General features: G+C 43.2%; 1 protein-coding gene across 1 annotated transcript in view; it reads left to right on the top strand.

Moving 5' to 3' along the window:
* The first annotated feature begins 452 nt into the window (after window positions 1–452).
* The window catches only part of fam20ca (FAM20C golgi associated secretory pathway kinase a), a 36,766-nt gene continuing 10,323 nt past the window's right edge, over window positions 453–26,895 (top strand). The window contains exons 1-3 of the mRNA XM_080044492.1: window positions 453–1,181; window positions 1,816–2,003; window positions 5,980–6,058. Of these exons, the coding sequence (XP_079900618.1) occupies window positions 604–1,181; window positions 1,816–2,003; window positions 5,980–6,058 (845 nt within the window). The 5' untranslated portion in view covers window positions 453–603. The remainder of the gene's footprint in view (window positions 1,182–1,815; window positions 2,004–5,979; window positions 6,059–26,895) is intronic.

Consider the following 26,895-nt stretch of genomic DNA (forward strand, 5'->3'; position numbering starts at 1 on the left):
TAATGTATCCTATATACTAGGAGGGCAGTGTTTCTATGGACTTTATCCATCCCTCCTGTTACTTTCCCCCCGTCTCTCTACATTGAAGACTGTTATGACTCATCTGACATCTCACTCCGTGCTGGCAGCGACACAAGGAAGCAGATCTGAGGCGGAATATCGGTGCTTTTAACAGGACCACCCCTCCCTTCCTCCCTCCCTCCTGCAATAGCTATCTCTTCTTAACGATTTATTTAGTGATCTGTCCTCCTGACACTGTGTCCCATTCAACGAGGCAATGAATGAAGAGCGCCACTTGAGCCGCTGCCAGTGAAAGTGTCCGGTGCTCACACCGCCTCTTGTCGCTTCGTTCACCTGTCTGGGAATGAAGATTTGGGACTATTGTGAAAACATTGTTTAAATAAATGAACAGAGAAAAGACCGGGCACATCATGGAGTTGTTAACATAAGCTGACGGGCATTATTATGTGCGCAATGATCACAGCCAATCTTCAGATCAATATCGCTGCGGTGTCATCGCATAACTGTGTTGGACATCAAAGTAAGGTGCGCTGCGCTTAAAAGCTTCTTCAGCGACTGACCAAAAATAAATAAAAGATAAAGATGATATTGTTTCGTAAATTCAGAGTGCTTATACTCATGGTGTTTTTGGTAGCGTGCACCATGCACATCATGATAGACTTGCTACCGAAGCTGGAGAACAGGGCGGCGGACAGCGTGGACGGCGTCGGCTGTCAGTGCGCTCACCACCCGGGCGCGGAGACACAGGGCTGGGGGAAGAAGCGCGCCAGGTTGCCGGCTGAAGCGGGCTGGCCTAACAAGCACACGCTGAGAATACTGCAGGATTTCAGCAACGAGCCGAGCTCCAACATCACGTCGCAGTCCCTCGAGAAGATCACAGCAGCAGCAGGAGCAGCAGCCGCCGGGGACCGAGCCGAGTCCTTCGGGCGGATGAAATCGGCGATGGCGGCGGCGGGGAAGGCGGACGAGCACAAGCCGCTCATGGGTGACACGAGCGGGGGTCGGACCGTCCACCATGCCCACAGTGTCTCCCGACTGTCGGTTCTGTTCGAGCATTCCTTGTACAAGGTCGACCTTCCTCCCCTCACGGACGATGACACTTTGTTTAACGTCAACACTGACATCCGGTACAATCCCAAAGCAACAGGGAACCAGGGATGGTAAGCTGAACTTAAATCCATGGCTATAAGTGGGACTGCTTTACACACATCTGAGTATTGATGGGATGTGAGTAAGACACTTACGCGAGATAACATGTACGGATGAAATGTCTAGATAAGGTGTATTCTGATATCTATATTGAAGTAGGCTAGTTGAATTCAATGAGGTCGTACTCATGCGTCTATCTAATCTTGTTATAATTTGCACCCAGTTCACAGTGACTTACGTCCATGTATGCCCTGCAGGAGACCCCCGTGTCCATCTGTCTAAATAAACTTGACTAGGCCTAAAACAGACAAGTCATTCCATTCATTCAGCCAGCTTTCATATCTTCTCTGAGTCTATAGTAACCTACAATGCTTCATCTGACCATTTCTCCGTGTTGTCACGCCCATCTGCCCTCTTTTAGGCACTCAACATATGAGTTACCACCATTCTGCATCATTTCAACATTCTTGGGTCATACCAGTCAATAAAACCTCATATTAGCCCTGATATTATACAAATACACTAGAATTAAGTGTTTCAACCTTTCTGATACAGTCAGTGTGTGTATGTTAATTATCTTAACAGGAGTCTTTTGTACCACACCTCATTATATAATTACCTTCTCTCCTCTCCCTTGTTTCTCAGGCACATTGAGGAAGGTAACGAAGAGGAGGAGGAGGAGTTCTCTCCGACGGGCGAGGTGACGGCAGAGTCCTACCCCAACTGGCTGCGTTTCCACATCGGCATCAACCGCTACGAGCTGTACTCCAGACACAACCCCGCACTGGACTCTCTGCTGAAAGACCTGGCCGCACAAAGGGTCACAAGCGTAGGTGAGTGTGTCAGGGTTAGCTATATGGTAGTGGTACCAATTGGCAGGTATATGTGTTTTTGTGTGTGTGTGTGCGTGTGCGTGTGCGCGCGTGTGTGTGTGTGTGTGTGTGATAGGTCAGGCTGATATATTGGGGCCAATATTGATCATTTGTTACAGTATCTATCAGTATTTTGACATCATGTTGTCCAGCACCAACATGATGGACAATCATCCCTCTCCACTAAAATGTAGGAAGAGTCTGCCAATTTATTGTTTGTTTTTCTTTTTTTTATTCACAAAGCAAGTCAATTGCAGCCAGGAGACCAACCGAAAAATATTTGTATTATAGTGATATACAGTATGTCTACATCTTGTGATATAATGTAACTCGTGAGGCTTTTCCATGTTGGTAAGAGTAACATTCTGTTAACTAAGTCATCGGAGCGGTATTAGCCTTCAGCAACCCAAACTGGTTCAACCACAGACTGTGCTTTGTGCACCTGACTTGTCTGGGTTTACAATGAATCACAATATGTGGGATGTGGGTTCCTCTGTGTGTACAGACAGTGTGACGTGTGTGTGTGTGTGTGTGTGTGTGTGTGTGTGCGCGTGCACATGTGTGAAAAGGAGACCAAAATCATACACACATCTGGCCCTTCTTCTGTGTTTCTGCTTACGTGTGCAAGTTTATAGAGCTGTGTTCAGCTGCCCTTTTCTCTGGAGACCTTGATATGGATTCTAACAATCTATGTGTATCAGTCAACATTGGTGTGTGTGTGTCTGTGAGAAATCCCATAAAGGTCCAAAATTAACTTCATTTTTACCTGACCAAACACCAACCATTAAGTAAGGATGTATAAAAAAAATAGATCTAATGCGGCCAGAACACTTTTCATAGCGACCAGACATCTCCAGGCAAACCTAATGGCAGGAAAAATGGAAAGAACATTTGAGACGAATTTCCCTCTGCCAAGTCTGAATGTCTCTAAACATTGCTTTCATTCCTAAACACACATTACAGTCTGTCATTTGGAGACACTTTGCTTTTAAACCTGGATCACAAATGAGGGGCAAGTTCTGTGCAAAGGGGAATTTGAGCATCAAGATGCTACACTGCAGTTGCTGGCTTTGAGAAAATCAAAATATTCAAACTATGTGAAGGGGCCACTTTAAAAGGAGCTGCTTTCTGCAATTTATTTAAATACTCTCTGTTTTTTGTAGAAGACGTGTTCTGCCCGGCTTAGACAGACGATGATTTGGATTATCATATTTGCTTTGGTGGCTTCATTGTCCTAGAAAGTGAATACCAAAATATCCTTCAATGGTGCATGTTGTAATCTCTGTCTCTTTGTGTGTGCAAAACTAGCCATTGTGTTGCTTATTGATGCTGCCTTCGCTGTCTCGTTTTTATGTGGCCCACCGTCTCCCAATTGTTCGGGCTTCATATCTCAGGCTACACTTTAGTAGTCTGTGTGTGTGTGTGTGTGTGTGTGTGTGTGTGTGTGTGTGTGTGTGTGTGTGTGTGTGTGTGTGTGTGTGTGTGTGTGTGTGTGTGTGTGTGCGTGTGTGAATGCGTGCGTGCGTGCGTGCGTGTTTGTCCCTTGTGTTTATGACATATGAAGCCTCAATCTGTGCCCAGACACACCTATAAAAACACTGTCTGTCTGCTGAAAAGAAAACCCAGGGGCAGAGTGTTACGGTGTGCGCATGGAAGCGTGCATTATAGCTTTTCTCGCCTCCCCCACCCCCCAGTAATTGGTGCGTGCACTCACCACTTATCCGTCTCAGTGAGATTACAAAACAGACACACAGTGTTAGAAAGTTTCCCTGTTCAGCATTTTATTTTCTGCACAATAGTGCTGCCCTCTTTTTTCTCTCTCACTCTCTCACTCTCTCTCCCTTCGTCTGTGTCTGTTTTTTTCTGTCGGTGCATGTGGCCTTTGGTTCAGTCTTCAGGTGCATTCATACAATAAAAAGTATGGATTTATCCTCACGGTCTTTGTCATCGGGAGGGGAATCTGATGGCAGCAGTAGGTGAGGCTGGCCCAGAGCTACATAGAAAACATGAGGGTTTAGAAATGATGCCGGGGACAAGTTAACCATTCATTCAGTAAGACGCTGGCAGGAACAGAGCAAAAGATGGATGGCTGGATCAGGAGCGACACATAGATTCGCCAAGCGGATACTCAGAGACAGATGGAGAATGAAAGGAATGTTGAAGTTGTTGAAGTGTCGCCGTTGTTCCAAGTCGTGTTGGATTGACACAATCCATAAGAAACAATCAGAGAGAGTGTTGCCGTGGGGTTTTGCCCTAGGGGATTAACTCTTGTGGTTTTCAATTAATGACAATAGTTGAGAAATTGAGGTCAGTCCCTCTAGGATTGTGGCTTATGAGTTCAAGCATTATTATATTATAAATTATAGTCGCAATCTTTCGAAGTTTTCTTTTCAGGCTTGCTGTATGCAGTACCTGTGCCGAGTTAAAAAGATGACCTCAGGGGCACTATCCACTTGGCCTTGCTGCAGAAAATGTGGCCCATGTGTATGCCCTAATGCTCTCACTTTATTCTTTGGCTCTGCTTTCGCTCAGTATCCCTCTGTCATATAGAGAAGGAGCCACCCCGAGGTTATGTAGGTTGTACTTTGTGCAACAGCTGAAGTACAATACAAAAGCTTTTGAAAATGAGTCACGGTAATGTGGGGAGGCTTGCCAGCGGTGAGCGGGAGCGAGGCAGACAGTGCGTAACAGACAGAATACAAATAAAAGGATGACAAACACCAACGAGAAAGAGGAGAAGAGGAACACACGGAGAGGGCTCTGGGAGGAACCGCAAAGAGAGTCAATAAACTGAAAAGACAATTCAGTGGGGGTAGGAGGGGGAGTGTCAGCCAGCTCCTCAGCCAGCAAGCCAGTCAGTAAGTGGGTCCTCGACATGGGGCTTATATTGATATTGGGGTTAGGCAGGAGCGCCGTGTTATGTAATATGCTCAAGTTAATGCGCTGTAATAAATGGGCAAATCCCCCGAAAGCCTGTCCATTATGATAGAAACACAAGGCATTTAGACAGCCCTGGCGGTCCCTTTTGTCAGAGTGGCAGGCAGGCAGGAAACTCACAGTGAGTCTCCATAGGCCTGTGGGAGTCTCTGACATGACTGGTAGTCAGAGACATGGCTCACAAAGAGCAGGGGCTCAGTATGGTTAGAGTGGTTCTAAAGAGCCTAACGTGCACTAGCATTAGGTGGCCATGTGTACAATCTGTGGAAGCTTAACATCTCGCCTGAGTCAGGTGTTGTGCAGTCTTGTCCAGCGTGTGCACATATACAACTGTACACACGTGAGCAGAAACAGTCCGTTGGGGTCTATTCATTGTTGATGCGATCCAGGAAATGAAGATATCAGGGTGCATTTTTTGTGTCAATAGGGGTCATTCGAAATACACATCACTACATGCGTGCTGCAAGAAAACACACAAACACTCAGACAATCTGGCCATTTCCACGTTCATCATCTCAATCTTACCCAAACACTAGCCCCAGTTCTGTCAGAAGATGCTTTTCATGCAGCGTCTTTCCCCTGTCTTTTTTCCCAGGTCTTAACTACCTCCATTGCACTCGTGTCTGGCTAATTGGTCAGCAGATTGCTCTGTTATGCATTCAGGCAAAATTTGCTTTCTCCAAATTGGCAAATAATGAAACAGCTGTGCATATGTGTGAGTTTGTTTGTGTTTGTGTTGATACGTGTGTAAGTGTGTGTGTGTGTGTGTGTGTGTGTGTGTGTGTGTGTGTGTGTGTGTGTGTGTGTGTGTGTGTGTGTGTGTGTGTGTGTGTGTGTGTGTGTGTGTGTGTGTGTGTGTGTGTGTGTGTGTGCATGCATGCGTGTGTGTGTGTGTGTGCGCGCATGCATGCGTGTGTGTGTGTGTGCGTGCGTGCGTGAGTGCGTGTGTGTGTGTGTGTGTGTTTCAAATATTGATCTAACATCTGATTTTTCCCCCCAGCCATGAAATCAGGAGGCACCCAGCTAAAGTTGATCATGACTTTCCAGAACTACGGACAAGCACTGTTCAAGCCCATGAAGTAAGTAGCACCACAACTGACTGCATGACAGCACATGATAGAACACATTTACACATTAGCATACACCACATCCTCTGGGTAGTGCACTGCAGACAATAGCATTGTCAAAGACTTTCTTAGATTTCAGCTAATCTGCACCCTCCCCCCCCCCCCCAAAGTAACTAACATCAAACATCTGCTTGAAACACTTGGTGTGATGTACCCACTTGTAATGCGTATGTTTCAAGAGGGGGGTACAGGAAATCTCATCTGAATAAGTGCCAAGTGAACTACTGTTGCATCTTTCGGTGTGCATTCAGATACACAGCAGGCCCCTCAGTGTGATCTTTTTCTGTCTGATTTTTAATTAACATCAACAGGCTTATGTGTTAATTAGAATGAGCATTGAGCCGTCGTGGAGACTTCTTTGGGGAGGCATATGCTGTATGCTGGCGAAAGGCGCATTGCACATGAAAAAGAAATGCCCATCTCTCGCAGTCTCTGTCTGAGTTTTGCCCAGTGAATTCCCATGCCGACGCAGACAAACAGCGACCCATGCCAACTGGGCTGCAATCAGAAGTAATTGCTCTGGAGCGTGGTTCGATTCGCTACGAAATGCAGATTGTTTTTTTTTATTATTTACATGAGACGCACATTGGAAATTATCATTAGATCCTAGGAGATGGCAAGAGAAAGGAAAGAGGTGAGAGATGGATGGAGAGGTAGTTTGTGTGTGTTTACTTGCTTGCTTGCTTGCAGAAATGGTAAACAATGCTTGTGAATGCTCAAAGTTTCATATTTTGACAACCTGTACATGTCTAGTCTGTGACGATCCTTTATTTCAAGTGAACCAATCCCATCGCTGTGCCCGCCAAAGTCATTACTGGGAGGCTAAGGAGTTCAGCAACAGCTTGAAAATGTATAATATAATATTGCCACTGAATATCTTTTCACTGTCGGGGCTAGATTTATGCTGCTAAGATAATTCAACCTGTTTTTTGTCTTCGTATGCATTATTCGACTCGTTAATGCAATGCAACTTTATTCAACACTGCATACGCATAAACGGAAGCAGCTGAATGTTTGAATGAGTCATTTGTCTGTGTCCTGACTTGGCATTTCATTTCAAGGTCAATCAGTGGCAGAATTTTGGCACATGAGGCATTGTTTACGCCAATAGCCTGAGAGAATATGGTCCACACAATAGCAATCCGGGCATCTACTTAAAGCTTTCATACACGCAAACCTTTCAAGTCAACAAACGGCTCCCAGCAGGCATTAGCGGCACAGTCATATCTGACAACAGAGATTACGCTGTGTTCGTGTGCAAAATGTATGAGATTATATTAGACCGGACTAGGCATTCAGGGGCTGCTATAGGCAACACTGACAGTCTGACAATATGTGCACTTGCATGAGTAGTATGCATGAGTAGTACAGTCATGCTAAGTCTTGTCCTTCATATATGTATGTGTAACTCACTATTGCAAAGCAACGTAACAAAAGTCCCTGAGGTCGGTAGATTTTGTCAACCTGTGAAATGTCTGTATGACAAAATATGTTAGATTTATTCAAAATGCATAAAATATGCACTGATCAAAACTGTCTTTGGGCATTCATTGTTGGAGGTTCATAATTGGAATTTTATATTGGAGTGGTTAAATAGTATTGCCACATTTTATAACATACATTCAGCTGACTGAGAGGTTAAAGAGTCAGGTTTAGAGTCATTTGAATCTAATAGGTAAATTGTTAAACTATACGTGTGTTTGTTTCTTTGTTAAACTTGTAAACCTAACAGGGATCGGGGTCAAACTCTAAAATGTAAAAGAAATGAGCTGATGTCTTACAGCCGATAGAAGTTAAAGCAGTCCGTCTCAGTTGCTGTCAGAAACAGTTTTGACAGTAATAACATGTCAGTTCCTCAATTATATGCCACAGATTCCTGCAGCTCTTTATTTAGGCTGTCATATTTTATTCAAAGTCCCTGCTTTAACTGTCACATTCTTCTGTCTCTCCAGTGTGCACGTATTATGCAAAAAGTCCCCGTAGCGGAAATACAAAAATATCACAGTTAACTGAGAGAAATACTGTGGAAAAGTAACCTTTGTTCTGTTGAGGCACATCGTGAAGTGTTGTTATGTCTGTCGTGAGACCGCTGTGTCCCACTTTTATATTTTGGGAGCTGTGATGCATTCTGGGTAGAGTAGTTCAGAGGGTTGCTTCGGTGAGATGTTTTTTTTTTTCTTCACCTGTCCCATTGTACAGCATCAAGTGGTGCTTCAAAGAGGCTTTGAAGTTTCAGTTCTCGTTTTGAGCCGAATGCAAATCTGTACAGTGGCATGGGCCAGGAGACAGCACCATACTGACAGCCTGCCAGACACCTCCAAAGGATGTTTTCTCTGTGCAGCTCTGGGGGAATAAAAAGTTTGGATCTTCGTTTTATCTGTCCGACCGACTCACTCCATGATTGTGTTTGGTGGTGATTTAAAGCGGGAGCCCACAACGGGCCGGAAGACGCTCATTTAGAGTTTTCCAACTGCAACTTGGAAAAGCAATTTAGGTCACAATGGCTTTTTTTCCGGCCGGAGGAAAGAAAGATCTGCTGCAAATTTTGTGTCGAGCTCTTTCCAAAAACGTTTAATCTATCAATCAAACAGGTAAAAATGTCCTAATTTGTGGATATAATAATTTGTCTGCACCAATCATAACACTTTGTCTAACAACATTACAAGTAAAAAAAAATAAAACGTATATTCATTTAACTGGTGTCACCCGTCTAAAATCTTTCTGTTATCCCACAAACATTCATTCAAAATTGATTCAATTTGAAGTGAGGCTGGAAAGATATCAGATGGCTGTGGGTCAAAGGCTGTCGACGAAGAGGGGGAAACGGGGCATGTGGGAAGAGAGAGGGAGAGAGAGAGAGAGAGGGATGCTGTTTGAAGACAGATGAGAAGCAGAGATAGACCAGAGGGCTGGGGAGCGCTTGTCAATGCCAACCTGTCAAGGAACTGGCTCTTCCAGCTGGAGTCGGGTTACAGGCCGAGTGGAGACCCTCCATGCCAGGCCTCCATGTCTGTCTGGCTCCAGTCCCCGGTGCCCATCCTACACATCCCCTGCCAACACCCTGGATGTGGTGTCTATGCAGACTGTTCATGTCATGCTAATTGGATTTGTCGGATGGAGAGGGGTTGAGGGGAGGATTGAGAAAGGAGGTGTAAGCCTCAGATGTGCAAAGATAGAATTAATTCCTCTACCACACGCTGTTTGACAAGCCTGTTTCCGACCCCTTCGCTTTGATTCTGTTGATCATTTCGTAATTTCACAATGGTTTTGCATTGCAGCAATCGTCTCTGTTTGTTGTTTGTACATGCCCCAGTTGTGCCGAGAGCTGTTATATCAACGGAAAGGGTTCATTACATGTAAACTCATGTGCTAGCCTAGAACATATACAGTATACAGTATATAGGGCACACATGTCCATCCTTAAGCACCGTGGGGAATCAGGATGCATCCTCATCCGAGTGAATACGATCAGTTTTGACAAGCCCAGGCTCTCAGCGCTAGTAAAGCCTGTGAGTTTGGCCATGGAGCCTCTTAGCTGCAACACCCAAGAGGCTGTTTTTATTTTTATTTTTATCACATACAGACTGTTTCATAACCACGATGCATCACAGGGACTCATAATAGTTGTTGGGTTATGACTGACTTTCCTCCACGAGTGCTCTCTGTGCAGATTGGAAATCCCATTAGGGCTGAAGCCATCTAACATCCCCTGGAGATAGCTTCTTCTCACATGCTTTGGTTATCGATTTGACCATGAAAGATTGATGATTTTATTATTGATGTCAATGCATTCATGTTGAGTGCAGGAGGAAATGGGACTGCTCATAAAGTATCTTTGATAGCTTCTGGTCTTCATGGTAAGTTTGATACTGCAGAATAACAAATGTCACCCCTCTATACAAACACTACCATATACTGTATATCTTCTGTCAACTGTAAAGAGTTTAGGTCCAAGCGCAGAGAGATGGCAATGCTGTAGATGTGTGCCTAGGTAACAGGCATCTGTGGGCCAAATTACAATAAAAGTCTCTTTGAAGTCTTTTACACATGCAGGTGCAAAAATGAATAGAAACCCTGTGAAAGGATAATGGTCACACATTATGTAATTAAAAAAAAAATCCAAATCAAATAAAGCTTCAGAAGATCCAAGCTGAGGCAAACAAGTCCCAGCATTGTTAACAACCCTTAACATCTAATTTCATGGATAAATACGGCATGATTACATACACATGCATGCACATAAGCACATTGTAAATTAGCATATGCATGGACAGTTATGCATACACAAAACGTCCTGCTGAATATATCATCATGGCTTCTTGATAATTATCTTAGACAATAATATTATTGACACTATGTCATTTTCTTCGCCCTCTTCACTAGTCACATGTATAACAGTGTCTCCCTAAAGAGCTCCCATGTGGACCAAGAGAATGGCACTGGCTCTCAGAAATTGGATACACTTTTTAGATGTGCCGCCTGAACTCATCTCTTGTTGTGTGCGCAAATGAGTCATGTTACTATAGACAGCTGTTTTGCACAGCTGCTGCTCACACACACAAACACACATACACACACACACACACGTACATGCGCTGCAAAGAGTAGGACGCTGTGGGGGTTACAGAGTTCGCACACCCTCCATCACCCAGGGCTGGTACTGGAAAATCCACGCGCAGCGAGCCAAGCAGCAGCTGTGGGTATATTACACAGAAGGTGATGACTGCAAGCCAACACTCTGCCAGAACGCACAATAGAAAACTACTTCATTCACTCGGGACCACTCACCATTTAACACTTCCCTAATGGTTTTTACTGTGACAAGTAAAAAAAAAGCCTTGAAGCACGTAAGGAGGCTTTTAGTGTGATGAAACGTCTCATGAACATCTTTATCCTATAGTCGAATGAAGAAGTTATCTGTGATGATTCTGGCCTCAATCTCCATTATGCACTTTAATTAAAAGCTTTAAAGTATGTGTCACATCTATATTTTCACCTGTTGATGGGTTGTTCAAACTTCGGCTACAAGACTGTACCAGCCTTTCTGGTTGAATGGCGCTTGGCAGGGTTAGTGGGTTAGGCTGTGCCGCTCTGGCAGTCGTCCCCATTGAGTCCACTCATGTCTCACAAGCAAACAGAGAGCAATCAGCCAGCAAAGGTTGACAGAGAAGCTCAGGATGCCAACCAAGCAATGTGTGTGAGCAGGCTGCTTGAAATCAGTGGCCAGGTCTGGAGAGAGCAGGTGTGGGTTGTTTCTTAGAGAGGGCAGAGATACAGGGGGCGTATTCATTCAATCTGATAGAAGTTTATTCTTCATATCACAGAGTTCTTATTTGCGAGTAGGTTAAATGGGATACTGTTCATATTTGCAGATGGATGTATGTGTAGGGAAAAAGAGACATAGAAGTGACGTTTCCAATCCTCAGACGTTTTGAGTGTGTTGACATCCATGTTGGGGTTATACATTGGTTTTATTCTTGGTAAAGTTATGAAACAAGTTGAAACGGTTACATTTTGAATACATAGGTGCATAGTTTTGTGCAATTTAAAAAAAAAATACATATGTGTGATGGGCAGGAATGGAGTTTGCCTTGATATTAACAATAACAGCAGTCTTTCCTTAACTCTTAACCCCGACCTTACCTTGACTAATTTATTTTTATACCCATAGTCTTTGCCGTAGCTTTACAGTAACATACCAGTTACAGGGATTTTAAAGGGATGACATTTGTATGGAGTAACAGTTAGTTGCAGCATACATACAGTAGTTGTTGTAGTTTGCTCCTTTCCGAAATCCTTTTGGCTCCTTTTCATGTTTTTTTTTTTGAAACGCCAGGGGAAATCAGAGACAGGGAAACTGAGAGAGAATCTCAGGCTAAGATAATGTCTCCTGTCAAATGTTATCTGCTGCATTTTTCCCCTGCCTCTCCTCCCAATTTTATTGTCTCTATCTTTCTCTTTCACACACACACACACAGAGAGAGAGAGAGTGAGATTTTTCCGGTGGTCACAGCATCTGTTTCTCATGCAGCTTTGTGCTTGCAGCCAAGCAGCTGGAGTGGGACAGGCAAAAGCATCTCTTCTTAAGGCCCGGGGTAACTGCTCAGACCCTCCACAGGTCTTTAAGATTAATTTGTTTTTTTTTAAGCGGCTTTAATGTGGCTCAGGATTGCTCATCTTACACAGCCTTGGAACCCCAACACCCCCCCCCCCCCCCCTCCCCTCCATGCTCTTCTTTCATGCGCTCCTCACCTCTTTTTTTTCGCTCATTCTCCTCTTTATTTAATCTATGAAAGACATTTGCGTGGTCCAGTTTTCGGGCTGAAACTTTTGTGATGTCAGCAGTGTCAGCATGACTTTTCTACTGTGTGTAGTGTACTGTATGTCAGTTTGCAGAGTTTTATTTCTCTTATCCTCATTTACACTCGTATTGATTTTATTTCCAACCACATAAACAAACTCCCTTAATGGGTTTGTTTGCCGAGTGAGCTCTCAGCTTCACACTGCGATGTCGCTTAGCAAGCGTCCATGCATTTATGGCTGAGTAACCATGCGTGTCTGTGTGTGTGTGTGTGTGTGTGTGTGTGTGTGTGTGTGTGTGTGTGTGTGTGTGTGTGTGTGTGTGTGTGTGTGTGTGTGTGTGTGTGTGTGTGTGTGTGTGTGTTTGTGTGATTCCAGTGTAGTCAGTGTGTGGGCGCTGTGACACATTGGCCTATCGTAGGCTGTGAGATGAGCTAGTTAATTAATGTGATGCTTTAACAATCGTGTGACCAGCTGCAGTCAGTGGTTTGTAACATCTGACTAGTCATCAGCGCATACACACACACACACACACACACACACACACACACACACACGACCACACACTAACACACAGAAAACGCACAGAGAAGTCCACTTACAGTAGTGAAGTCCTAATGAAGTGTACTGCAGACATTCCAGTGTATACTGTTTTAATTGAAGTGTCAATCATCTATGTGTGCTCTGCTTATTTTCCAATGATGTCTCGTCATTAAAGTGTGTGTTTGCGTGCAGCCACACGTTGTGGTCTCCTGCAATCAGTCATCATACATACCTCACCATCCTTCATAATAGTAAAAAAAAAAAAATGGTTTCCAAAAGAAGCGGCCTCTTTTCATTTTCCTCTCTCTGGTTCGCCCCTTGATGTTTATCTCAGTTTTGGTGTCTATTCTTGATTCTAGAGGTCGGCGGTGTAGTAGCATCTGAAGTATCAAATCACTTTTACCCCTTTATTTGTGTCTGTTGTTTTTACACAGACTCACAACACACACACTGAAACACAGATGACTGTTTTATTTATGTCTTAAACTCCCCTCACACCCTCCCCACTCTCACGCTTCACATAAAGACTTCTCTCATGAATGTTATACTAGGTCAGCTCCTGAGGAAGTGGCGTTTCGCATCATCGCTGCGGCCGCTCCCTCCCTCCCTCCCTTCCTTCCTCCCTCTCTCCCTCCATCCCTCTCTCCTCCTTTTTTTTAAACTTGTTTGTTTGATTTGCTCAGGCGGTGCTAATCCTCAGCTTGTCCCTCTCCTCCGTTCAAAGCGTCTCTCTGCTCTGTATTTTTAGATTTCCCCCCTTTTCTCTGTCTGTCTAACAAGTGTCTATGCGCTCTCAGGGTAATGTGGCATGTGCTGCCCTAATCGTAATGTGATTACCGGCCAACTGAGTTGAAGGAGATGATACCATAAGTGTGTGTCTGTGTGTGTGTGTGTGTGTGTGTGTGTGTGTGTGTGTGTGTGTGTGTGTGTGTGTGTGTGTGTGTGTGTGTGTGTGTGTGTGTGTGTGTGTGTGTGTGTGTGTGTGTGTGTGTGTGTGTGTGTGTGTGTGTGTGTGTGTGTGTGTGTGTGTGTGTGTGTGAGTGTGTGTGAGTGTGTGTGTGTGTGTGTGTGTATGCGTGGGTGTGTGCGTGCACGTAATGTGCTTTAAGAGTTGATACGGCTCACAACAACAAATGACAAACATGTGATGACTAAAATGTTTGTTTTTTTTAAGATATTTTTTGGGCATTTTTATGCTTTATTGATAGTGCACAGAGACAGAGGTGAAATGGGGCAGAGAGGGGAGTGACATGCAGAGTAACATTTCAGTTGTGCATAAGTGCTAGTGTCTAGAGCTTGTGTTACAACTTATCCAAGTCAGTCTCGGTTTTGCAATTGTGCATGCTTGTCGTGGTTCCTGACCCTGTTTTTGCCACTGCGTTGCATGGTTATGTCGCTCAGCCTTCCTAACATATCATTATAGTCTAAAATACTGTATGGGGGAATTCCTAGGCTTCCCACTAAGAATGTCGCTTCTGCATTTGTCTGGAATGCTAAACATTCATTTCCCTCCAGGAGGTGATTTCTAGACATCCCAATTGAGTCTTTGCTTTTATGAGGCGAGGGAAGCCAAACCTTCACTTGGAGATATTTTGTGTTAGCCTGGGTGAACCCAGCTGAGTCTGCCAGAGATTTGATTTCGCTCTGCAGACTAGTCTGGACCCTACCACTGTTTGCCCCAGTTTACTTTCTCCCAAAGATTCTGGCACCAATCACAAACGCCCTGGCTCGCTTTACACGATGATGACAGTGAAGCAATGGCCATCATTGGTCTGAATGGTTGAAGGTCTATCCATTTGCGCACTGAGGCATTTTGATATAAGTCCGTTGATCTCAAGTAACATTGAGCCTTGCTAATTTTGTGTACCTTGAGCTGGTAAATATTCCATGTTGGTTCATTTAAATGTGTACTCAGGGACGCTGCATTTGGTTGAGGTGAATTTTTTCGCATTTTCACTATCTATCCTGAAAACTTGGCAACAACTTGCTGTGCCTCATACATTTTTTCTAATGACCCTGATGTTGTATTTGTAGTCTTTCTCAAAAGCTCTAATGAGGAAAATTGTTTGGGCTAGAACAGATAAAAAAAATGCAGAAATGTTTGAATGAATATTCAAATGTGTTAATACCTAACCAATTATTCATACTTTTGCATCTCTTTGCAAACTAAAAAGCTAGATGTTAGTTTAAGAGTTGAAATCCATATTTCATTTCACATATTAATCTCCAAGGTTTTTTACTGAATAGATTTTGGATACCGCTTTTATTCGTTTTATAAATCAAAACAATACTATGTATAAGCTTAAAAAGTGCATTTTCAGCATGTTTTTAAGAAGAAAATGTATCATAAATCAGGTCATTAACAATATAGGAACAAATCCTTCTGTAATACACTTCAGCATAGGGCTAAGAATGATTATGGAATGTTTAGTCAAGGTAAGTGCTGTAAAAGTCGAGCTCGAAAAAAACTCAATTTGAGGTAATGGCTGTTAAAGATGGCTGTATAGGACGCAAACAGACACTGTTCAGTAAAATAAACACCTTGATACATATTTGACCATTTATTCATACTAGTAATAAAGAAGACAAGCAAAATAGACAAAAAGAAATCTCAAATTGTACCCATGCTTGATTTTGCCTGCAGTGTCTGGCCTAAACAATGGGACCACACGCACTGCACCACCCCTCACTACTCAGCACGGTCAGTTGAAAACGACCTTTCCCAGGTAGATCTATCACAGTCCACCTGAATGTGTCTCCGGGCCCGATGAAAGAAACAACAGTTCCTCGACGGAGAGAAAGAGAGAGAACATTGTGGCTCTGTAACCTGGGCCATGCGCTGATAGCATGCACCGAGGTTAATACATCCATTGTAGGCATGCAGGTCCGTGCTTGCCTGAGCCTGTCCCACGCAAGGTGGCAATTAGGGCTGTGTGTGACTCCCCTATCCCCCCGCTGATAGAGGCCAGTGGAGTGGAGGGGAGAATGCAATCATTGTCTGCCAATTAAACCGGAGGAGGGTTAATACTGGCTTTGCCCATTGTGGGGGCAGGATATAGGAGGAGCTGAGATGGCCAGGTCTGGTATCACTCGGGCCAGGGAGGCAGGAACCTGATCCGGGGGGGGCTTGCCTGGGTTACACCCTCCCCTCCTCTGCAGCACTACTTTTAGCTGCTCTGGGCAGCGGTGATGCAAACAGAAGAGCCTCTGTGCTGGAGGTGCAAGGAGACTCTCAGTCAGTGTTGCTGGGAAGATTGTTTCTACAAAGGAGTGCATATGGAATCTCTAGAGGAACAGACTTTGGAACACACCAAAGTCAGTGGGCTTTGTGCCCCGGGGATCCATGAATGTCTGTACAAAATTCCACAGCAATCCATCTGACAGTTGTAGAGATATTTCTGAACCAAAGTGGTGAAACAAGTGGTCCACCGCCTGACATTGTCTTCCCTGGAGCCACTGTCGCTATGTGTGGCTAAAAGAACCGTGCCACCTCTAAAGCTATCTGAAAACAAGATTTCTAACTTACGTATAGATATCCACATGAAAACTTTGCCAGTTGATTACTCACATTAAAGCAATATTTTTTTGTATTACAATTTTCCCAAAACTGTTTGAATAAATATACTAAGCTGGCAATTATATCTAACTTGTTATGGGTACATTTGTATTTCCATTTAATAAAAATTTAGAAATTACGCATTTTGTCATGTATTTAAAGATCTCCTATTATACTACTTTTCTGGTCTTCATTTCTCATAAATGACTCCTATAGAGCAACCTGACATGAATCACAACACAAAAAACTATGTAGATTTTCGGGAAACTCTTCCTCTCATCAGGGCGCTGTCAGCATTCTCTGTCAACACTCGGCTTCGTCCTTCTCCGCCCCCTCGCCACCCTCCTGCAAACCCCACTCCATTGTGATGATTGCCTTCTGGAACACTTTCAGCGGGCGGGTAGATTTGAGCAGGCAGGTGGGGGCATGGCCAGAGCGTGCCTGAGCACGTTGCAGCATTACCATACATGGAAAATCCGGATTGATCTACGTAGATAAATCCCGGAAATTTGTGACAAGTGAATCGCGACCGGCGTTCCTAGTGTTTAGCGCTCTGCACAGCCACCCCAGACGGTCAGCAGGCAATACATCTCATTATTTGACACTTTAGTATGGTTAAACATGACTATAAATCATTATAACAACGTTTATAGGTCATAAAAGTTGAAAAAGCATAATAGGTGCTCTTTAAGAACAAAGGTATATGTCATAAATCAGTCTACTACAACATCGAACTGATCAGTCTAACCTTTAGAATTGTGCTAAGAACGATTATGGAAAGTTAGTTGAGATAATGGCCATTACACATGGTTGTAGAGGAGAAATATCCTGACGCAAACAGACAATGTTTATTAAAATAAACACCTAAATGTACATATGGGGCATTTTATTTCTAATTCTAAAGTATAAAATAACACATATACTGTAATTGCAGAAAAATAGCCGACAATTTCAAATTGACCACTGCATGAAAAAACAATGTAATGGCCTGCAGTGCCTTGTTTCTTTGTGGTGTGTTCTATTAGATTACATGATATTGCAAGATGTTCCCGCATGATTGAGCACCATACAACACAACATCAATACATGATGATGTATTGGGACAGCTTGCAGCGACAGTAGAGGTCATGTTACCAGATGCAGCCGTCACACAATGATGCATGGGACAGTGCCTCATGATGTGTTGTATGACCTGTGGCACTGAAGAGAAATTCTGATAATATCTCGCTCAGATTACTAACCTTTTTTTTCCCCATATGGAGCTAGTTTTTCTATGGCTTTCTTCTCCTCCATCTAACCTCACTTAGAGCACTTTAAAATGTGTTTCAGAGCAGTGTCTCGGATGGATATTGAGTGTGAAGACATAGCTAAGCCCACTCCTTATTCCTTCCACATACAAATGAACTCTATCCATTCTCAAGTGTCCTGTTCGCCTTTCCATCCTACTTAGCTCTTTCACAAGGATAAATGCAACCCTCTGAACTGTTTTTCTGTCCAGCGGTTTTACCACTTCCTCCGTCACCCACTCATGACCACAATGACATCTCTTAGCCACCACTTATCCCCCTGATAGATGGTTTCTATTTTGGAAACGGCATGTGACCACAAACCACTGAACACAACAAGACTGTTGACAGGTCTAAATAGAAAAAAGTTCAGCTGTGGGAGAAAGGAAGCACAAACACCCATGCCCGCCATTTGAGGGCCCCCGCCTGCAAAATAGCTTTTTTCTTGGAAAGACTCTTGATTGCTTTCTTTCGTAGAGGAATCGAAGTTCTGGCTGGTTTTTGTGTAGTTAGGTTTCACTCGGTGGTGTGCAAGCCACTTTGGGATGGTTAGGAAAATTGGCGTTGAAAATAACTGACAGCCCCGCTAAAATTGAGCTGTTCCCTCTCAGAGCTGAATGGAGTGGTGATGGATGAACTGTGGGAGCTATAGCCACTTTTTTTTTCTCCGTACAGAACAGGTTGTTGCGACCACCCCAGAGCTTCTCAGGTCATTAATGAGCACATTCATTACGGTGCAAACAGAAAACAAGACAGCACTACTTCATCAAATGCTGTTCTGTCATCAGTCATATACTGTAGGCTGCCAGGAATATGGCATTTTGAAAACACTAATTTAGGCAAAATGGTCCGAAGTCTTTAGAGCCGTTCTGACCTGTTACAGGATGACAGTCAGTGTGTGTGTGTGTGTGTGTGTGTGTGTGTGTGTGTGTGTGTGTGTGTGTCTGTGTGTGTGTACTTATTTGTATCTGACAGCCTGAGTATATCTACGGGTGTGTTGTGTCCACATACTGTTTAAAGTAACGACAGATGGGGAAGGGAGTGTGATTGGCCAGCAGCCATAGTGTCTGGCCGAGTGTCTGAAGAAGGGAAAGTAATAAAGATACAATAAATATAGACAGGGGGCACCTTTAAGTGGCTGGATCATCCACACTGGACACTGCCTAAGAACGGGCAAGAAGAGATCGGAAGAGTATTCTTTGGAAGAGTGAGAGTTGCTCTAAGGGGGGAATCAAAAATAGTTTTAGACAGTATGTGCATGGTTTGTAAGAGAGAAGGATGGTGTGTGTGTGTGTGTGTGTGTGTGTGTGTGTGTGTGTGTGTGTGTGTGTGTGTCTGTGTCTGTGTGTCTGTGTCTGTGTGTGGGCACTTTTCTTATCTTTGGGTTAAGATAATAGGATTGTTTTGGATGAGCCACCTCAGGATATTGGCCCCCGCAGATGGCCAAAGATAATGGACGTCCAAACTGCTTACTCACAATCCAATTAACTTCTCCTGGCTCTAACCACACACAGACACAAACACACACACACACACACGCACACACACCACTTACACTGAGGACATTTGTATGCGTGTGTGCATGTGCGTGTGTCTGTGTTGGGCCGGTCTGTCTGGAAAATGAATGCTTTCTAGGGTTTAACATCATTTGCTCTAATTGGTGTTTGCTGTTCAGAAACTACTTAGCGATTATCAAATAAATTCTTAATGGTCTGTACTGTGGGCTACTTTGGAGGATGGACCTGGATATGCAGAGCTTCAAGTGAAGAATCTCGCTAAAAGAAATTTAGGGGGAAAAAAGGGGGGAGGGTGTCATGTGGTCTTGGCAGGTGTTTCCTTCTCCTTTTCCTCAGCACTCGTTCTTGCCACAGTCGTTGCCAAATCGCACCCTGTGAACGGGCTTTGAATTGTATGTTACTGCGAGTTATTTATCAGTCACTTAAGGTCTAAGGGCAGAGGGTGCCATACTGTACGGAATGTGAAGCCCACAGAGGCAAATGTCTGTTTGTGATATTGGGCTATACGAATAAAACTGATTTGATTTGATTTGTTTTTAATGAAATTTGTCACAATGATATGCTTTGGGTTTGGATCAGTGGGAGGGGGGATTGTTTTTGCGTGTATGAATATATCGGGGTGTGTCGTGGGAGGGAGGGGATTGTTTTAAGCACTTGTTATGTGTTACATTTACTTGTATGAAAAGTGCTCTATAAATAAAGTTTGATTGATTGATTGATTGATGTATTGATTGATCCTAAGAGGAGAACATTATGGTTATTTTTGGTCACCCTGGTCAGAGATTTCCTCTAGCCTTTCGTGACCTCAACTTTATTTTGTGACTAAGAGAACACATGCAGCCTTTCTAAAAACACTGCACCGCTCTGAAAACGTTTCCAGTAAAATTGTACAGTGAGACGCGGACGCCTCCACCCTTTTATTTACCCCGCCACGTTTCAGATTACAATCAAATGCAGAGAACAATTCGGCTCATAGATGGGAAGGAGATGCCCTAAAGTGAAGCTGCTTCTGCTATCTTTCCACAGATCTTCGCTTTTTCTTTTTCGCAAGCTGTGCAGTTTACTGACATGCTCAGAATGGGATTTCTTCTCCTTTTTTATTCATCAGCTCCAGCATACATACATATACATGAATACCAGGGCTTGTTACTCAGTACCCTACATACTCATGGTGATGCCCATTGATTTTCTGCGCAGTCAGAAACAAAAACTTGCACACACACTCGTACGGGGTAAAGCTCTTTAAAAATCCCCCATTGATCCCAATAGGCTGAAAGACTTACAGTTAGTTTTCATTATGGAAGTGATGTCGGCCCCTTTTTTCATATTCTGCTGCCTCTGTTAAGACCCTGAAAAAGTCAAGATGGATGCCATCTTTTTCTTTTTTTTTGCACATAATTGCATTTTCAAATCTGGCTGTTGATTCTTTGAAGCATTAGTGGCTCCTACATCCCCCCCCCCCCTCCCTCTTCGACTTACAACCTCTGCGCTGTGAGGGATAGAGACAACTGGTAGAGGCTTTTCTAGGGGAATTTTCCTGCTGGATAATCAACCACAGAAGGGGACTGTGTATATGCTCATGTGTACATGTAACTTCCCCTGCGTCATGGATGCGCAATGTGGCCCGGGATTGATATCTGGTGGTGGTGCGGAGGGAAATCCAAATCCAAGGCATTCGTACATTCCAGGGAGTCTTTACATGGCTCATTTTATGGTGGATTGCCTGGTTCGGAAGTTTTTACAACAGGTGTTTGACTTTATAAAACAGATAACATTGAAGATACAACATAACATGGGAATTGATGTGGAAAAAGTAAAGTGAGGAAAGCTGTAGGAGGGAGTCACATTCTGTCTCAACACACGTGAAGCTTTTTATTCTAAACATCCTACAAGCTTGTGCATTGTTGACATCGTATCACTGCTGACCCAAGAATAAACCCAATGTTTGTGTGTGTGTGTGTGTGTGTGTGTGTGTGTGTGTGTGTGTGTGTGTGTGTGTGTGTGTGTGTGTGTGTGTGTGTGTGTGTGTGTGTGTGTGTGTGTGTGTCCTGCATAATTCATAATTCATTTTGTGTGCAAAGCCTGTCATGAATTGTGCACTCTTTGAAGGATTGCCTCAGACTTGTGCTATTGAAAAACGGTTAATCCTCTGTGGACGGATACGTAAATAAGAAGATGCGAGGCTCTGTGTTGCTCCCGATGGTTGAGCGTAAACCGTTTGTTGTGGTGGGTGACGGTGTGGGAGAGAGGGAGAGAGAGACAGAGAGAGAGAGAGAGGCTAAATGAAGGGTAAGTATGGGCATAAAGACCTGTCTCATCCTTCAAGAACATGAGGATATATAATCGCCTTAGGGAACGTACACACAATATACATTGCATACATGAAAAGCAGCCGTATTATTATACTGTACTTATGAAGCTACAGTAAATGCACATTAATGCTACGCGGCGCCACCAAAACCCGCACTGTGTTTAATCATACCTTTCTGTGTACGTGTCTTGCTCTTTTTCACATATATGCCATGCACATTGTGGAAATATGCTGAATTTAATTCCCTTGAATCTGTTATATTATTTGTCTTATCGATTACGTAGAATTGGCACATAAGGTTTTGCGAGATTGTCAACCTTCATTTTATCTCTCCTATCAAAGTTATTTTTCAGAATAAAGAACAGAAAACTGCTCTCAGAGAAAGCATAAATCCAGTATGACATAGATAGGAGGGATGGGATGTCTTCAGTGGCGTGCACAGGTAGACCTGAAGTGGTGCTGAAGCACCTGCCCTTTTCCCCTGGCCCAATCAAGTGCCCTTTTGAAAAAAATAAAAAATAAAAAAAAAACAGAAAGTTCGTTTTTTTTTTTCGGTTTTATTTCTAAAATTATTCTATCAACACAGACAGTTACATCGATAGTCTGGCGTTATAATTGATTAGCCTCGGGTGTACTGTGGAGTGGGTAAGACTGTTTTAGTAGCAGGCTAAGTGTTTCCCCAATGCCGTGCGCTAGCTTAGCACGAGCAAACTCTGCAACTAGAAGGACTGAATTAAATGCGTTGAACTTGGGAATCAGGCCCTATGTCCAAAATCCTGAACTACCCCTTTAAGCCTGGTCTTAACTACGCCCATTCTTAAGCCTGGTCTTAACTACGCCCATTCTTAAGCCTGGTCATAACTACGCCCTACTTAGCAGTTACAACCAGGCTTAGTTAAGACCAGTTGTCCAAGCTGTCCACACATTTTATTTTAACTACGCAAAGTGGGTTGGTGGTACTAAATCAGTCATGAAGCTATATAAGCTAATTATATTATTTTGTCCCAACCATAAGTTATTTCTATGTTACCAGACTTGCAGTAATCTTGTATTTACCTTAGTAGGATATTATTAGTACGGAGATCAGGGGCCTAACGAAGACTTCAAAGAGATAATTCGGAATAAGGGATTATTTAAAAAAATCCGAAACTGACTGTTTTTTTTTCAAACATGTACATTTTTTCTTTCTGCTTTTTGGTAATTCTGTGTCTCCAAATTATTCCAGAAAATAGTACTAAATAGCCCACATTGACACAGGGGATTTAGCCTTAGCTTTCTTCTTAAAGTGCACCTGATTGATGAATTTTACTTTAAAAGGTTCAAATTTTTCTTCCGGGGGAGCATTTCCCCTGACCCCCCTAGAAGGTCCAGGGACCCAAACACAGTCTCCCAAATTCCTTTGAGAAACACTCTATGTGTGGCCGGGTATTAAAAGTCAAATCAAAATGATTTGGTCATTCATCGATAGAATATATTGTGCGCTTTTTTTTGCAATGAGCACCTGCCCCCCAAAATGTCTGTGCACGCCACTGGATGCCTTGTAATACATTTAAATCACTGGACACCAACATTGCTGTTTTCCGCCTGTCAAAGCTAAGTTAACTTTTTATGATATATGTGCAAGATGAAAAGCATGTAATATTCATGATACTAAATCATACAACTCATCTGATTTTTAAAGGACTTCATGTTACATTTTCATAATTGTACTGACTTCAATACTACTAATGTGTTTTCTCCTATAATCCCTATGATGTTATTATGTAAAAAAAAAAAAACCTTACTGAGGTCTATTTGCTGATTATTCTCTGTGGACTCAAAGCAATTGAAAAGCGGTTGAGTCTTCATGCGTTTAGTCTTTTGATATGAGGAAGCCACCAGTGGATATGCTTGTATGAGTAACAAGCACAACACTTATTTTGACGTGGAAAAAGCAGTAATGCATTCAGCAAAATGGGGGCTTTGTGAAATGAATAAAAAAAAAAAAAAGCTTTGATGCTAATAAGATTTCCAGCTCTTTCATACATATTCCAATGTGCGCACTTGGCTCGGGGGGGAGGAGGGGGGGGGGGGGGGGGTTAGCCCGTTAAAGATGATGGCAGGGAAAGGGATCCCATGAGCCCAGATATAATGCTGCAGCTTTACATCAGGTCTTTCACAGCGATTTTGAGCGTTTCCTTTAAACACTGCGCTCTATGAAGCGATACGCCCGGCGGGAACACAGCTGAATATGACACGCCAGTCAATTAAGGCCATCAAAAAATAAAAATAAAACATTACAAAAAAAAATCACAGCCATTTAAAAATAGCTGTAAGAGTAATGTGGAGCACACAGCCTGAATACTGTGGCTGCATCATGGGGGAATTGTTTCATACAACGAGTGGATGTCATTTTTTTAAAACTGTTATTCAAACAATCGGGTTTATATTTCCCAAGGGGGATCTTTAAAGGATGTTTTAACCTGACACAAGTGCTTATTTATTCAGACACCGATGAGAGAACTTTGACATTTCTAGAACAAGTTATGTGGTTTCTTTTTTTGCTGCAAAGAAGTCTTCATCTGATATATCTCTATCTCTCACAGTCATTCATCACACAGGAAACACGGTCTCTACCAAGGCAAAATGTCTAAAACACGCGGAGCAATACTTGTGGTCAGGGATTGCGCTAAGACTCATTTACTATTAATGAAGTACACCACAGTTAATGTGCTTAATGTGTCTTCTGTTGTATGTGCACTAATCCCCTTTAGAACATTTAAGAGGTTTACAGTCACTGACGATCAATTTTTTATCAGAGCTTTTATTGTTAGTATTCTTATTTTGAAGTTGAGCTTCTGTTTTATTCGCTGAACCATAGCCATATAGTGTTTTAATTTTAGCACCCTATGTTGTGCCTTGTTAACTGCATACACAGAGGGTAGTTAGAGAGCAGCAGGGCTTCGCAGACCCATAAGCCATGGCCTGATCCCTGACATATACAGAAAGGGTCTCCCAGCCATCTGGCCAGAAGAGACAGTTGGATGGACACGCTCTCTCTCTCTGACTAGTGATTCATTCACACACACACACACACACACACACACACACACACACACACACACACACACACACACACACACTCACAAACACATTTTACATTAGTTTTGAGGGGTGGGTTCGGTCATCTATCTCGAGGGTTGTTAGAGAGCTCTGGTGGTCACAGATAGTGACCTAGCCCCCAGCTTTGCAGCTTTCATCAAAGGCGAGCATTTGGACTCCAAACTCAAGTCCTCAATATCTGCCCGCAGGTTTCTATCATAGATAGAAGGTCAGACAGCCAAGAAAGAGTGAGGGAACTGGATAGAATGACTCCATTTGAAAGGCACCTCATGGGGTACTTAACCATCCCTGTATTATTAGCGTTGCAAACACAATGATTTATGATTTACCATACAGTTTGCAATGCTATGCAACATCTGGCTAAACAGTAAGAGATTCAACATTTGAGCTTAAAGGCATATTCAGTCAAGGTAATCCAAGGATGTTCACAGCATCTTTAAGCATATGATTCAGGTCTGGACGGCTGGAGCACTCACTCCGAGCGTCAAATATGTCCTAGGATTGGCCCTGATCAACCGTCAATCAAGTGTGTTTCAGCTGGCCCCCTCTACAACAGCACAATGCTGACTTCTGCTACAACGATGTCTCCCCCAAACTTTTTTAAATGGCTGCGCTGACCGCCATATCCATGGTAACTATGCTTAAGTACCTCATACAACCCCAAGTCAAAAATACTGAACTATCCCATTAAAGTCACTCCACACCTTCCAGTCAATCCAAATTGAGAATTTCCAGAGGCCAAGGTTGGCTTTAGAGACATACTCCAACCAACTGACACACTGAATGGGACATTTCCTTCACGACAGTCCTGAATGTAATAATATGATATGCTGCTGTTTGGATGAATAATATCTTTAATGCTGATCGTGAATGGAATAACATGACTCCCAAAGGCACCTCTACTTTGATAAAAGATCAATCAATAGATATGAATATTGCACATACTGAATCATTTGTACAGCGGAGAGCTGATCACTGATAGGTTTGATCAGCCTTCATTTAAATTCCACCTCTCTCCCACCTCATGAGTAATGACTTTGAAATTGAAAGAAATGCCTTACACCTCCATCCGTCTTCTTCAAGTAATATTGTTGTCTTTTTCGCAACATTCTTATGATAATATCGCCCATACTTCCTCCCACACAGACGACCAGCTTGCCATTCCCTCCTGGCGGTGCCTCACCCTGTGTGTTGAAAATAGCTAAGGCTAGAAGACAGCTTGTGTAACATTGATTTGAAATTCAACCTAGACACCTACCTTTAGGCCCTGGGCCAGTTCATAGATCCCTCTCTGATAGCAATGCTGGGAAGAAGTGGAGGAGTGGCGTGTGTAGAGGAATATAAGAAGGAATAAGCGGACACAGAGTCAGTGATACACCCCAAATGTATGTATGCGCATTGCGCACACAGTATGCTGCTGTCTGCAGACGCAAACATAAGTACGCACTCACACAAACAACCTTGACAGTATGCATTTGCATATCATTTGCCTGTGTTCTCTCAGCACGTAGTTTGGCTGAGAGACAAGCGCCCTCTGTCATGAATCACCGGGCTGGAGAGGTTCTATCTGATCATCTTGTATCCTTACACCAATATGTCATCCTGTTATGTGAAAAAAAAGACAAAACAGCGTACTATTCCTCAGTGGATAAGGCCCATTGTGCAAGTCCCAATGAGGTCGAGAAGGAATGGTCAAATTGGTTTTGTAAAAGACAATCTCTTGTCATTGTTGTTGCCGTGATGATCACAAGAATGTGATTGGTGAGATTATCTGGTTGGGGGCGGGACACATACTCAGATAAGAGTAGATGAGAGGAACACACGAAGGAAAAAAAGGAGTGGAGAAGAAAAGCTGCTGGGTGCGCGATAATTGGTGTTAAGTAGGGTCAGGCTGGAGAGAGGGAATTTAATTTGGCTGCAGGGTAGCTAAACAGAATTGGTAAACCAAACCAAAACTAGATTTCTTGGAACACTTTGCCACGTGCAAATATTGGTTTTTCTCTGTATGTGGTCACATTACTTTTTACTGGTGTGCATTCATTATTACAACCCCGCATCCTGTTTAGAGGATGCAATAAGTATCACTTGTTATTGCTCCAAAAAGACAAGTTAAACCCCAGGGACGCAAGACAACTGGCTGTCTTGTCAGTTACATCCACTCACTTGGCTGATGA

This window comes from Ammodytes marinus (assembly GCF_949987685.1).
Source record: "Ammodytes marinus genome assembly, chromosome: 16".
NCBI classification, from domain to species: domain Eukaryota; kingdom Metazoa; phylum Chordata; class Actinopteri; order Uranoscopiformes; family Ammodytidae; genus Ammodytes; species Ammodytes marinus.